Genomic DNA, 11549 nt, shown 5'->3' on the forward strand with positions numbered 1-11549 from the left:
GCACCTCCTCCAGCGAGCACTTCTTCCGGCAAGCGCCCCCTGCTCCTCCCGGCGAGCGGCCCCTGCTCCCCCCGTCGAGCCTCACGCCCTTCTCCTCCCCCGGGAGCCCATGTTTCCTCCCCCGGCCAGTGCGCTGCCCGGCGAGCATGCCGCCTCTACTTCTCCCCGGCGAGCAGCCCCTGCTCCCCCCGGCGAGCGACCCCCCAGTGAGTGTTGTCAACGACGGAGCTGCCGCCAGCGCAGGAGATATTAGAGGAGAGGAAATGGCCAAGGTGGTGTGGGGATGTGGATACGGTATTTTTTTTTGTTGTTAATTATGTATTGTAAATATATTGGTGATTTGTTGTAAATATAGTTTTGAAATGGGAATTGTTGTTGTATTGTTAACACTATTGCCGACTATTTGTTGTAAACGCCCAAATTATTTATTGTTTTTTGTTATTAACTATTGTTGTAAATATGTTACTGATTTATTGTAAAGATACTTCTTGCATGGAAAACTGACTATTATTGTAAACACCCAAATAAAATAAAGTTGTTTTTGTTGTTAATTATTATTGTAAATATATTGATAGTTTGTTGTAAATGTATGTACGGTACATATAGTGATTAGTGCTGAAATTGTTGTTCCTTGTTCGAATCATTGTTAGTATTGTTGTAAACATCAACCTTTTGGTTTTATTGTTAATATATTGATGCTTTTGTTGTAAATATATTTTTGACATGTGAATTTTTTAGTGTTGGAGTATTGTTGTCAACACCCAAATTTTGTATTGGTTTTATTGTTAATTATTGTTGTAAATATATTGGTGATTGAGTAAAATACATATATGGTAACTGAACTTGTCTCGTATTCTCGGACCAGTCACTGAAGTTAGAAAAGTGCAAGCTACGGTCACTGAATACTCTCCCCTCGCTCCATATGGTCACCGCGGCCATTTGGCTACGATTGACTGGATTGATCTGGACCCGTGTGAGACCAGGCAACTCGTGAGGGTGCCTTTTGCAAAATGAGCAAAAGACCGTGGTAGCCTCCTACACACGCCGGACAGGTTTCCTCTATGTTCCAAAATCCGTCCGACACGTCCTCCCCCTTCGTTGCACCCACCTCACGGCCTTTCGCAGTTTCGCTGCGGCGCCGCCTCCCACCGCCTCACGCCCTGCTCTACTCCACCACCTCCCGCCCTGCTCTACGTGGCCGCCAACATATGCCATGTTCTCTACCGTACCCAGAAAGTAACCGCATGATTCAACTTAACATAGAACTTTGCTCTATCTGAACCTAGATAAGAAATTCGGATGATATGAATCACTGTAATCCTACATACACACATCACGATTTGTTGTACAGATATTTTTTATTGTAATAGTTTTTTTGTAAATATATTGGTGAATTTTTTAATTTTATTGATGATTTTTGTTGTAACCAAATCTGCTGTAAAATATTTGCTCTTTAAACTTTTTTGTAACAATACTTTTTTAAAATATTACGTCAATTATATTGAAATAGTATATATTTTTTGTACGTGGAGAAAGGATTTTTGTTCTAATAGTCTTCACATTAGAGGTGCTATGTCGTTTTAAAGTGGAGTATCTGTACTGCGGGTTGGTTTCCAGAAAAAGGAGGGTGGCAAATGTAAAACTACATTTGAACTATTATTTGAGAAATATAGTACTGCGGGTTGATTCTCCAGAAACCGGGGGCTATAATGTAAACTTCCTAATACGACTGTCTGGACATTTGATGGCGATCCGATGGTGCGGACGACAACCGATTTTGGGGGTCACGATCCGGCGACCGACGCCCACCGTTCGCCTTATGTTAAAGCTTCGTATTTGCCCTCGGTTTACTGAAACCGGTTTCTTTCTCTATCTTGTTTAATGGTGGAAAATTGGAAAGTTTCAGGCCTTCGAGAGGGATACGGCAGGGATACCCTATTTCTTCCTACTTATTTCTTATTGTTACGGAAGGTTTATTATGTCTTCTTCAGGCTCATGCTTGGGCTGAGGATATCAACGGTGTTAAGGCTGCACCTACGGCGCCGTCTGTTAACCATCCTCTAGTTGCGGATGACAACATTCTTTTCTTTGGAGCTAATACAATTGAAGCTGCCTTTATTGGTGCAATATTGAAGAAATATTGTGATGCGTCTAGGCAGTGTATTAATAAAGATAAGTCCTCGATTTTTTTAGCAAAGGTGTTTCAGAAGCTAGGCGCAATGGGATTATGTACATTCTTGAGGTGCCCAATGAATCTCTCTCGGCAAAATATTTTGGGCTCCCTTCAGATGTTGGTCGATCGAAAAATGGGTGCATTAAATATTTAAAGGACAGAATATGGAGAAGTGTACAAGGATGGATGGAGAAGATTTTAGCATCAGGAGGGAAGGAGGTATTGATCAAATCTGTGGCGCATGCCATCCCAACCTTTTTGATGTCATGCTTCAGACTTCCCAAAGGATTATGCTCACATATAAATAGCATATTAAGAAATTTTTGGTGGGAAAGTAAGAAAGGGAAGCGGAAGACTGTGTGGGTGTCGCGGGAAGATATGACCCAACCAAAGAACGTGGTGGGAATGGGCTTTTGGGACATTAAGCTTTTTAATCTAGCATTGTTGGTTAAGCAAGCTTGGCGCATTACCCAGGATCCTACAAGTTTGAGTGCCCGTATCCTCAAAGCAGTATATTTCCCGAACGTGTCTTTCTTTGAAGCTAGTTTAGGTTCATCGCCATCCCAAGTCTGGAGAGCAATCTTTGAAGGGAGGAACACTCTTTCTCTAGGTATGATCAAACGGATTGGGAATGAAGAGAACATGAGCATTTGGGATGTTAATTGGATCCCAAGAGATTATAAACTAAGGCCGATATGTTCTAGAAGTGAGAACCCCCTCATTCTCGGGTATGTGAGCTGATCAATTCTTCCTCAGGTCAGTGGAAAGAAGATATGCTAGAGGAGCATTTTATCCAGATGGACAAAGAGGCAATTATATATGGCAATACCTTTTTGTACGAGGAGACAAGAGGATGTGTGGTCGTGGCACCATGAGAGTAAGGGTCTTTTTACTGTGAGATGAGCTTACCGCTGGCTAGTAGCTATTAAGAAACAACGAGGTGATTGGATTGATCATAGCGCGAGTGGTTCGAGTATTGAAGCGGAAAAGAAATCCTGGAATAGAGAAACAAAAATTGCGATTGGACCAGAGAATGAGATTGCATTATAAGGCTGCAATTGAACAGACCGATCAAGTTCAAATTCGCGTAACATGTAACATGAAACCTATTAGTGCAAAAGCCCGTGGAGGGCTACAAAAGTTCATAAACCACCTAATTGAAAATTAGGTCGTCTAGTAGTTCCGGTTTGAGCATTTTATTCCCTTTTTCAAACTCCACTTCTTTTCATATAGCAATCCCTGATTAAAGAGAGAACAATCTCCATTTCAAAACATTTCTAGCGGATTTCTTGGTTCGGATGGTTTCATAAGGTTGCACTCTCAAGCTTGCAAAAAAAAAAAATGATTCAGTCGGCGCACCCTTGAGATTTTCTTTTACTCCGTACAGCATTTAGAGATACATATACATCTTGCAACAAAAAAAATTTATTCAGTTGGTGCACTTCAAGCGAATTTCCCAAATTTCTAATGCATAGATCACACTATCACAGCAGCTAGCTAGCCGGCAACTACAAGGGTTTTACAGTTGCCGTTGTCGGCCTACATTATCCGAGAAGTGACTCATGCCTTGGCTGTCGTCTTCCTCCCGGTGCGGCGGCTGCGAAAGCTGCAGCGACTCAAGGCCCCTCATCTGGGGCTCCACGTCCATGAAATCCAGGGCCTGCGGAAGGTCGTCGTAGTTCACCATCTGGCTCGGCGCCGACGCGGCAGAGTAGGCCGGCTGCAGCGCCGCCAGCTGCTCCGTAGTGCTGTCCGGGTGCGCGGTGGCGGCGAAGGCCAGCCTGCAGTTGAAGAGCTGGGACTGCAGGGCGGAGAGCTGGCCCTGGAGGAGCGCCACCTGGTGCTGGAGGGCGAGGATGGTGCCGACGCAGCCGTAGACGGGGTCGGCGATGCGCGCCTGCGCCTCGTAGCAGACGGTGCGCGCCGTGTCCCGGCGCAGCGCGGCGGGCACCCGCGACAGCAGCTTGGCCACGTTGCTGGCCCCGAACACCCGGTGCACCGCCGCGAACTGCGCCGCGCCGCGCTCCCTCCCGCCGCCGAAGTGCGGCGCGAACACGCACCCCGGCACGCACCGCCGCCGCAGGAACTTGCACGCCCCGCACGGCGCGCCCGGCCCCGCCGACGACGTCTCGTCCTCCTGCTGCCTCGCCGCCACGGAGCCGGGCTTCCTGGGCGGCTCCGGCTCCTGCTGCATCGCGTTTCGCATGCACGTACGTACGTGCGTGTGCTGCGTGCGCCACGGCCGCGCGCGTGGCGTGAGGCGGGGCGAGGAGTTTTAAAAGGGCTGGTCTGGTGGGTGGGTCGTCCGTCCTCGCCGGAGTCGCGGCTACCTGAGTTCCGGTGGTGTCCACGCAAGATTTATGAGGGCCGTGCCGCGCGGGGTACGGCTAGCTGCGGCCGCTGATCTCGCGGGCACGGAAGACAACGGTGTTAGCTAGCGGGGTTGTTTGCCTTGCTGCAAAGAAGATACCATCGGAAGCTCGGATTTTCTCTTCACAGCAGATGTAGGGAATGCGTGTACAACTGCAACACAAACTGCCTTGTGAACATCTTTATCAGACAATGCAGGTTACTGAGAAACCAGCTTCATTCTTGTGGCAAGTCTATTTACTGTACAAACATGTCTTCCCATGAAGCAAATCTCTTATCAAGATAATGCACAAGCTCAAATTTCTCGGAGCGGATGTAATCAAAATAGTACACTATCAATTTGTTCCGAAGAAGTTACAGAGGATTGTTTCAAAAAAAAAAGTTACACAGGATCGAAAGAAGGGATAACTACTACTCCTAAAGACAGCATTCTTGTAAAGTGAGTACAACATAAACTTTCTGAGCAAGAAGGCAGCAGCTCTGCCCATTCATTAAGAAAAGAAGTATGTCACAAAACTTGCTGCAGTGAGCACAAAAAAACTGAAAAAAGTAGAGTACACAAATTTGCTCGGAAGGAATTACAGCCGATGACACGAACTCAGGTTTCTTCGGCAGGAAGTACACCAGGGCAACACGAGCTTTCACAAAAGCATGGCAAGCCCTTAGTCTTAAGCCTAGCATCCCCATAACTGAAGGTGATCTCTTCCCCTTCCGCTATATCTCTGGCAGCGAAAAAGCAGAGCCTTGGGAGCAATGCACCAGAGCTCCTAACTAACACAGGCTGTAGGTTGCCTCCATCACATGAATGGTTGATGAAACGAGCCACGTTTCCCACTTTCGTAGCGTCAATGTTAACCCGCATGCATGATCTCCCGGAAGGAAGATGCTCCCGTATGACGAGGAGCGCGGGGGAGAGCTTACCGGCAGAGGCAAGCTCGTCATACAGCCTCTGCCTCCTCCGCGTTTCCTCTGTCGTCAGGAACTCACCTGTAGTCCAAACATAGATATCATAGTCAAAGTTTAAGTAGTAACCTGAATATCAGTGTCGGCATGGAGGTAACCCATCAATAATTAGCCACTGTAAACTAAAGCAGATCCTATAAAAAGGTTCATGAAGATGACATGGGGAATTCCCAATTGAACCACCTCTAATTCCTACAGCCGTACATTCATGGTAAGCTCAGTCGGCCATAAATAATATAAACCGATATAGTTACCATACTACTGCCATAACCACCGAACACCAGCACACCTGACCTGACCACCGAGCCAAAAACAACTTATGTGCATCCATTCACAATCTAAAACGGATTTAAGAATTAACTCAACCTAACAAAGCGACGACTAGGCCAACAACAACAACCACTATTTGGCAAGTACCCAAAACTTAAATGATGCAAGGTAAAGATGATGAGGGCTCACAGCCTCACACACATTTTCAGTGATCCCAGGCATTGGCATATGAAGTGCATTTTCCAACAACAATGTTCTAACGCAGCAGAAAAAATCTCTAACCACCCACAAAGTAGGCTTTTGCATTGCTGGTGCACACTCTAAACTCGTGATTGTGTACCGACAAAACAGGGATTTGACAGTCTAAACCTCCTTCAAATATTATCAATGTGACCACATTATTACTGCATACTGATACCTATTCTGAACCAGACCTTACACTGGAAATGCATGATCCTTCTAGTTATTTTTCAAGGGCTCCGCTATCCTACCAAGCTGAAAATGCTTTTGACATGAACCACGATACAGTAGCAAGTTCGTGCCCTGTAAGCAACTAATTGTCAGGCCCATGGATCTTTGTAGAAGCATCGACACAATTCAATGTAAACCGACACAAAAATGAGTACGGCAATTAAATAAGCCAGTACTAGGCCGAGAGCACAGGGAAATCTGAAGGTGAACTTATGCTCATCAAAGCATCGTCGTGTGATTAAAGAAAACTGTGAAGAAACAATTGCTTGGATTACTATAGCGTAACTTCATAGATGATCAATCAATCAAGCACTCATTCATTGAGAAATTTGCGAAGGATTCAGCAACCTCATGGGAACTAGATACCTGCGTACTCGCAGACGAACTGCGCCCGGCGGAGGACTTGAGCAGCGTGCAGCCCCCACCCTTTCTTCAGCTGGCGCACGACTCGCAGCCGCGCCGTGACGCCGCGCTGCGTCCGCCGGTTCGCGCACGAAGCCCCGCACGCGCACCCGTCGCCGCACTCTCGGAGGGTTCCCAGCCCCGCCCCCGCCATCTCGGCATCTGCGCCAGCGCAGGGGCACCCCGCGCCGCCGCAGTCCGCCTCGGCGCACGCGCAGCCGGCGGAAGGGAGGCCTAGGTCGGGGCGGGGCCAGGTGGGGCATGGCGGCCGGGCCCGTGCGCAGCCCCAAGGCTGGGCGTGGGCGGAGGCGGAGGCTGCGGGGTGGATGAGGGAGAAGGGGGTGTAGAGGAAGTAGGCGTAGGGCTTGGAGTCGATGGGGTTGTCGAAGGGGACGGGGACGGCCTCCAGGCCGCGGGAGAAGTCGGCGGCGCGGCGGGCGGTGACCGCAGATGCGGCTGCGCGCATGGCGCGGCTGGCGGAAGCCGCCGCGGCAAGGTCGGCCGGCGGTAGCCACGGCAGAACCAGCTCCGCCAACTCGCTCACCGCACCGGCTGCTCTTGGATTTCTCATCCCGGCCAGGTGACTCCGGGCAGAATGGTCATTCCTAGTTTTCTATAGTCTAGGACTAATGGACTATGAATATGAAATGGTGCCCAGGTAACTTGAACCACTCCAGGCCTCCATCAAGATCATGGAAAGCACAACTACAAGTAATTTGCAAAGAAATACGGTAGATGACTGCTACGACATTGCATTTCGTTGGCCATGAGATCCATCTTATTCTCTTGTAAAAAAAGAAGACGAAAATCTTATTCTGCCCAGAAGACAAAAATGCCAATGCTTTATACACACAAATTTGCACAGTTTGTTTCTTCGGGACAAAATTTGGACAACTTGCTTCTTCATGACAAAAGGGATGCTGAAATTCAAGATCGTTGATGCGGCAATCGGTAATATATACCAAGATGTATCGAGGCTTATGACCAAAAGCTACTTTTGTCAAGAACAACCAGGCAGCAGCTAGCAGGTTGGAGTCGTCATTTGCCGACGAGACATAACCCATATCCAACTGAGAAATACTAGTTCCTATACTAATTCTATCTTCGGTACAGCATAGCCTAAAAAGATGGTATAGACTTCAAGGTGCATCAGTGTCCTCAACAGACTTCTTGTATTCAGGCTTGAGCTCATGCGTCCCTTGATTTGGTCCTCGTTTGTTGTAGACACAAAGATCATTCATTATCTCCTTCAGGAATTGCTGCATGAATCATGTACGGGCAAGCAGTTAGTGCAGTATTGGATGTAGCAAGTAAATGCAGGTACTGTAGAAGCGAATCAACATTTGATCAATATATATATGTGCTTCTAGGAGTCGCACACAAAATACCTCTGGTTGGTCTGTTTCCTGCATTAGATGCTTAAGTGACCAATTTGGCTGCCTCTCAAATAACTTGAACAGGATATTTTCCAAATCCTTGCGATCCCTTCGTGTTCTTTTCTGTTCAGAAGGTTTCGTTGCTGTTGCCTTCTTCTTTTCCTGACAAGCACGACAATTACAAGTAAAGAAACACTTTCAATATATAAGACCAATTGAAACAATCAGTTGTCTGGAAATGCTTTTGCCAGAAAAGGTAACAGTTGAGAACATGGCATGGCATTGTGAGGTATAAGGTATTAAGGTGGAATCCTAATTTCAGAAAACAGAGTCACCCCTTGGCCCTAGCAATCTTGACAATTGCCTTAGCTATCTTGAGAAAGGACTACTACCTTTGCACCAGACTGAGCCCCACCAACAAGGGGAAGCAATGTACGCACGCCCATTCCATGGCCCTTGTCAAGTACCTAACAAATGAGGAGGAAAGGCGAGCTTGCATAATAACGCTGGGAGGACATAGCAGAAGAAGAAAAGAGAGGGCAGGATTGAATTAAAAATCTGACTTGCACTTTTCTTGTTTTGATCATAGACTTTGTAGTCCTTTCACGGCATAATTTTGCATAGTCTGAAAGATTTTCTTTGTGAGGTTCCATGTCAAATTTGTGCCCGACTTTTCCTTCGCATGCATGCTTCCCTGCAATAAATAGAACGGTTATAATTTTGTGATCCAGAAAATAATTACAGCATTGTTTCGAATAAACAGCTTGTATTGGAAGTTCTGCTAAAATGTTCAATCTCAAAAAATGCGTAGTTCTGAAGGCATATAACATGTGGTATTGTGGTAGAGAAGATTCTACCATAAGAACTCAAGTGAGCAAACTAAAATGTATATGATGACAGTAAGATGTGACAAGACAACTAAGAAACTGTCAGGAAATTTAGATTTAGATTGCTAAGTAAAAGCAGTTCGGCCAAATGTTGGTCATTGTTCTTAACCTTGCTCAAGGGCAACAGCCAACAGGCATGATAAGGCAAGCGCTAAATAACAAGTACTAGGATATATGCTTTATTGCCTGATCATGTACTAACCGAAGCTTGAGTGTGCTAGCTTTATGCAAACATGTATTTGATGGGGTACACATAACATGAGTCAGTAGGTACACTGAAATGAGTACGTACGAAGTTTCTTGCAAAATGTAAAACGTCAACAGAACTGAAAAATCAACAGGATGATTTAAGAATAAGTTTAAACAGAACACAATCTTATACTGTGACAGTAGAAGGACATAGTTCAACACATTGAGAAGAACTAGCATTAATCACCCGAGAGCACTGGATTGGTGAACAGAGCGACAGTGCAATGAAATCAAAAGATAAGCAATATATCCTCTAAAGTTTAATAAGTAGCCTAATATGTACAATCAGAACTTGAACTGTATACTCCCTCCGTCCATAAAAGGATGTCTTAGATTTACATAAGTCTAAGACATCCTTTTATGGAGTACATAATTGATCAGTTATGGCTGACCAAAGAAAAAGAAAAACATAACTACGTCAAATTGTCAATAACAACCAGTTAAGGGGGCAGCAGGACTCAAGACTCCAAAAGCAACTAAATGACTTCACTTCATGAAAAGGGTGGCCTGAGTAGGGATGAAATTACAGATAAAACTACAAATCCCTTGCAGCCAATTGCAAGTGAGAGCTCTCCCATGAATAAAGGCGGAAGGCAGTTTGGTGAAGTTGGTTAGCATGAGGTAACTAGTTTTTGAACCAATTAGATAATGCAGTACATATAAACATTTAGAAGCGTATTGGTAAATCAAGTTTTGCTTGCTGCCCACTTACAGAAACAACTGGTTTCAACAAAGAAAAATAACAAAAAAAAAGCATGTGAATATCATAAGAAAGGTGAAAGGCAGCATAATTATTTACCTTGCTTAGACTCTGAGAAAACACACATTGGCACAAAATCCTGGAACATATTCAGAGAGTAGTTCTTAGGTATATTGCCACTGTCAGTTTGAGCCATCTCCATCTTGAACTGTTTATTCACTGAAACCATGTAAGAAACATAGGTGCCATAGAAAGAACATCTTAAATGGATGCTATTATACACATTTAGTGAACAGGAATGTCTTAAAAAAGTGAGGCATAAAGAAACTGACAGCAAAGTTCTATGAAAACATGGAAAAGACATATCCAAGGCACTACTGTTGAGGTCAGAGCGTTTTTGTAATTTTTAGCGCCAAGGATAACAGTAGGTTTTAACTTTTAAGCCTGGCCGTAGAACATGAGTATCCTAAACCTTACCACGACTTGTATCAGTCCAGAATGCTGTTTAATGCTTCCAGACTGTACAAACTTTTCTCCAAGAAAGTATAACTAAGTTAAGCCAGTACTCATGAAAGAATGATAGCTGAAAAATTCTGAATTAACGCAAATATGTTATGGCAATGATCCAAAGGACATGGCTATATTTCCCTCAATTTCTTTGAGGTGTATTCGATGGCAGTGTGGAACGGAGTAAAGCATACTTGATTACAGAAATACCATAAATATTTGGAAGAACTAACAGCAATTAAAGCAAACAGTACCGCAACCGAGGGCAAGCATAGTTCACCATTAATTGTAGCAACGCGTGACAGAGAAGTTCAGGTGTTATAGACAGACAAAAAAATAGAGTTCATCATTTGGGCAATGTTACGAAACAACCCTACAGCTTATATTCCGGAGAGAAGCGGCGTCCGGATCGAGCCAAACCACGCAACAGGAGCGAAGGGGGAAGCTTGCCTGCTTCGGCTCCTCGTCGGGGCTGAGCGGGTCGAAGGAGAGGATGACCTTGGCGACGACGGGGTTAGGGTTAGGGTTGGGGCCTCCGGAGACGGAGGAGCAGGCGGCGGCGGCGGCCTCCTGCCAGGCTTGCGAGACGATGGTGGGGCACTTCATGAGCCAGACGGAGCGGTCGGCCCGGCCCGTCTCCAGGTGCTTCGCCTCCTCGGCCATGTCCGCAGATCGGTGGTGCTCCGGTGAGGGAGCGGTTCCTCTCGGACGGCGTCGGAGGTTGAACGGCTCGCCGGCTTGCGTGCCGCGAGTCGAGGTGCTTTTCCGTTTTAACTCGGGAATCAGGACGGATTGGCGAGGAGAAGAGGCGGTGGGGTACAGTAGCGTGGCGTGGCGTGGCGTGGCGTGGCGTGGGCTGTGGGATTTGGGTTTCTTGTTTGGGCCGCGTGCGGATGCAGGTGTTGAGCTGTAGTTCAATTTGGCAGTGGGCCCATTCCCCGATCTTCGGTGGCGGGGGACGGTTTTGGTTAGTACTTCATCCTCGTGAGACTCTATTAGATGCAAATTCTTTCCGTTAGGCAAGGTGAGGATGGGTCTATGTTACCACTATTCATATCTGATAACCATGAAATCTCCGTTAGGCACATGATTTGAAATTTGTTTAAAATCAAATTTTGCTTAGATTCAAAATTTTGCTTGGATTCAAAATTAATTTTTTCTCAGATTCGGAAAATTCGAAA

General features: G+C 45.9%; 3 protein-coding genes across 3 annotated transcripts; all 3 read right to left on the reverse strand.

Annotated features, from left to right (window-relative positions):
* Window positions 1-3692: 3692 nt before the first annotated feature.
* LOC127340058 (LOB domain-containing protein 20) lies at window positions 3693-4367 on the reverse strand. The gene has a single exon (XM_051365837.1). It carries the CDS (start codon window positions 4365-4367, stop codon window positions 3693-3695), a length of 675 nt encoding a protein of 224 aa, XP_051221797.1.
* A 752-nt stretch (window positions 4368-5119) lies between these two features.
* LOC127344547 (histone-lysine N-methyltransferase SUVR3) lies at window positions 5120-7265 on the reverse strand. The gene is made up of 2 exons (XM_051370845.2): window positions 6614-7265; window positions 5120-5530 (listed from the first exon to the last, which is right to left on the reverse strand). The coding sequence occupies exons 1-2, from the start codon at window positions 7218-7220 to the stop codon at window positions 5142-5144; spliced, it is 996 nt and encodes a 331-aa protein (XP_051226805.1). The 5' UTR covers window positions 7221-7265; the 3' UTR covers window positions 5120-5141.
* Window positions 7266-7534: 269 nt separating this feature from the next.
* LOC127344548 (uncharacterized) lies at window positions 7535-11157 on the reverse strand. The gene is made up of 6 exons (XM_051370846.2): window positions 10819-11157; window positions 9961-10069; window positions 8589-8719; window positions 8418-8492; window positions 8038-8187; window positions 7535-7908 (listed from the first exon to the last, which is right to left on the reverse strand). Exons 1-6 carry the CDS (start codon window positions 11029-11031, stop codon window positions 7789-7791), a joined length of 798 nt encoding a protein of 265 aa, XP_051226806.1. The 5' UTR covers window positions 11032-11157; the 3' UTR covers window positions 7535-7788.
* Between the last annotated feature and the right edge of the window lie 392 nt (window positions 11158-11549).

Source organism: Lolium perenne, chromosome 3 (assembly GCF_019359855.2).
Source record: "Lolium perenne isolate Kyuss_39 chromosome 3, Kyuss_2.0, whole genome shotgun sequence".
NCBI lineage: Eukaryota > Viridiplantae > Streptophyta > Magnoliopsida > Poales > Poaceae > Lolium > Lolium perenne.

Excerpts from the sequence above, each read along its gene's own strand:
- LOC127340058 (XM_051365837.1), bottom strand. The coding sequence starts at position 4,367 with ATGCAGCAGGAGCCGGAGCCGCCCAGGAAGCCCGGCTCCGTGGCGGCG.
- LOC127344547 (XM_051370845.2), bottom strand. The coding sequence starts at position 7,220 with ATGAGAAATCCAAGAGCAGCCGGTGCGGTGAGCGAGTTGGCGGAGCTG. Across the intron at positions 5,531-6,613 it reads GTTCGTCTGCGAGTACGCAG|GTGAGTTCCTGACGACAGAG; the intron begins GTATCTAGTTCC and ends TTTGGACTACAG.
- LOC127344548 (XM_051370846.2), bottom strand. The coding sequence starts at position 11,031 with ATGGCCGAGGAGGCGAAGCACCTGGAGACGGGCCGGGCCGACCGCTCC. Across the intron at positions 8,720-9,960 it reads TTTCTCAGAGTCTAAGCAAG|GGAAGCATGCATGCGAAGGA; the intron begins GTAAATAATTAT and ends TATTTATTGCAG. Across the intron at positions 8,188-8,417 it reads GGGCTCAGTCTGGTGCAAAG|GAAAAGAAGAAGGCAACAGC; the intron begins GTAGTAGTCCTT and ends CGTGCTTGTCAG.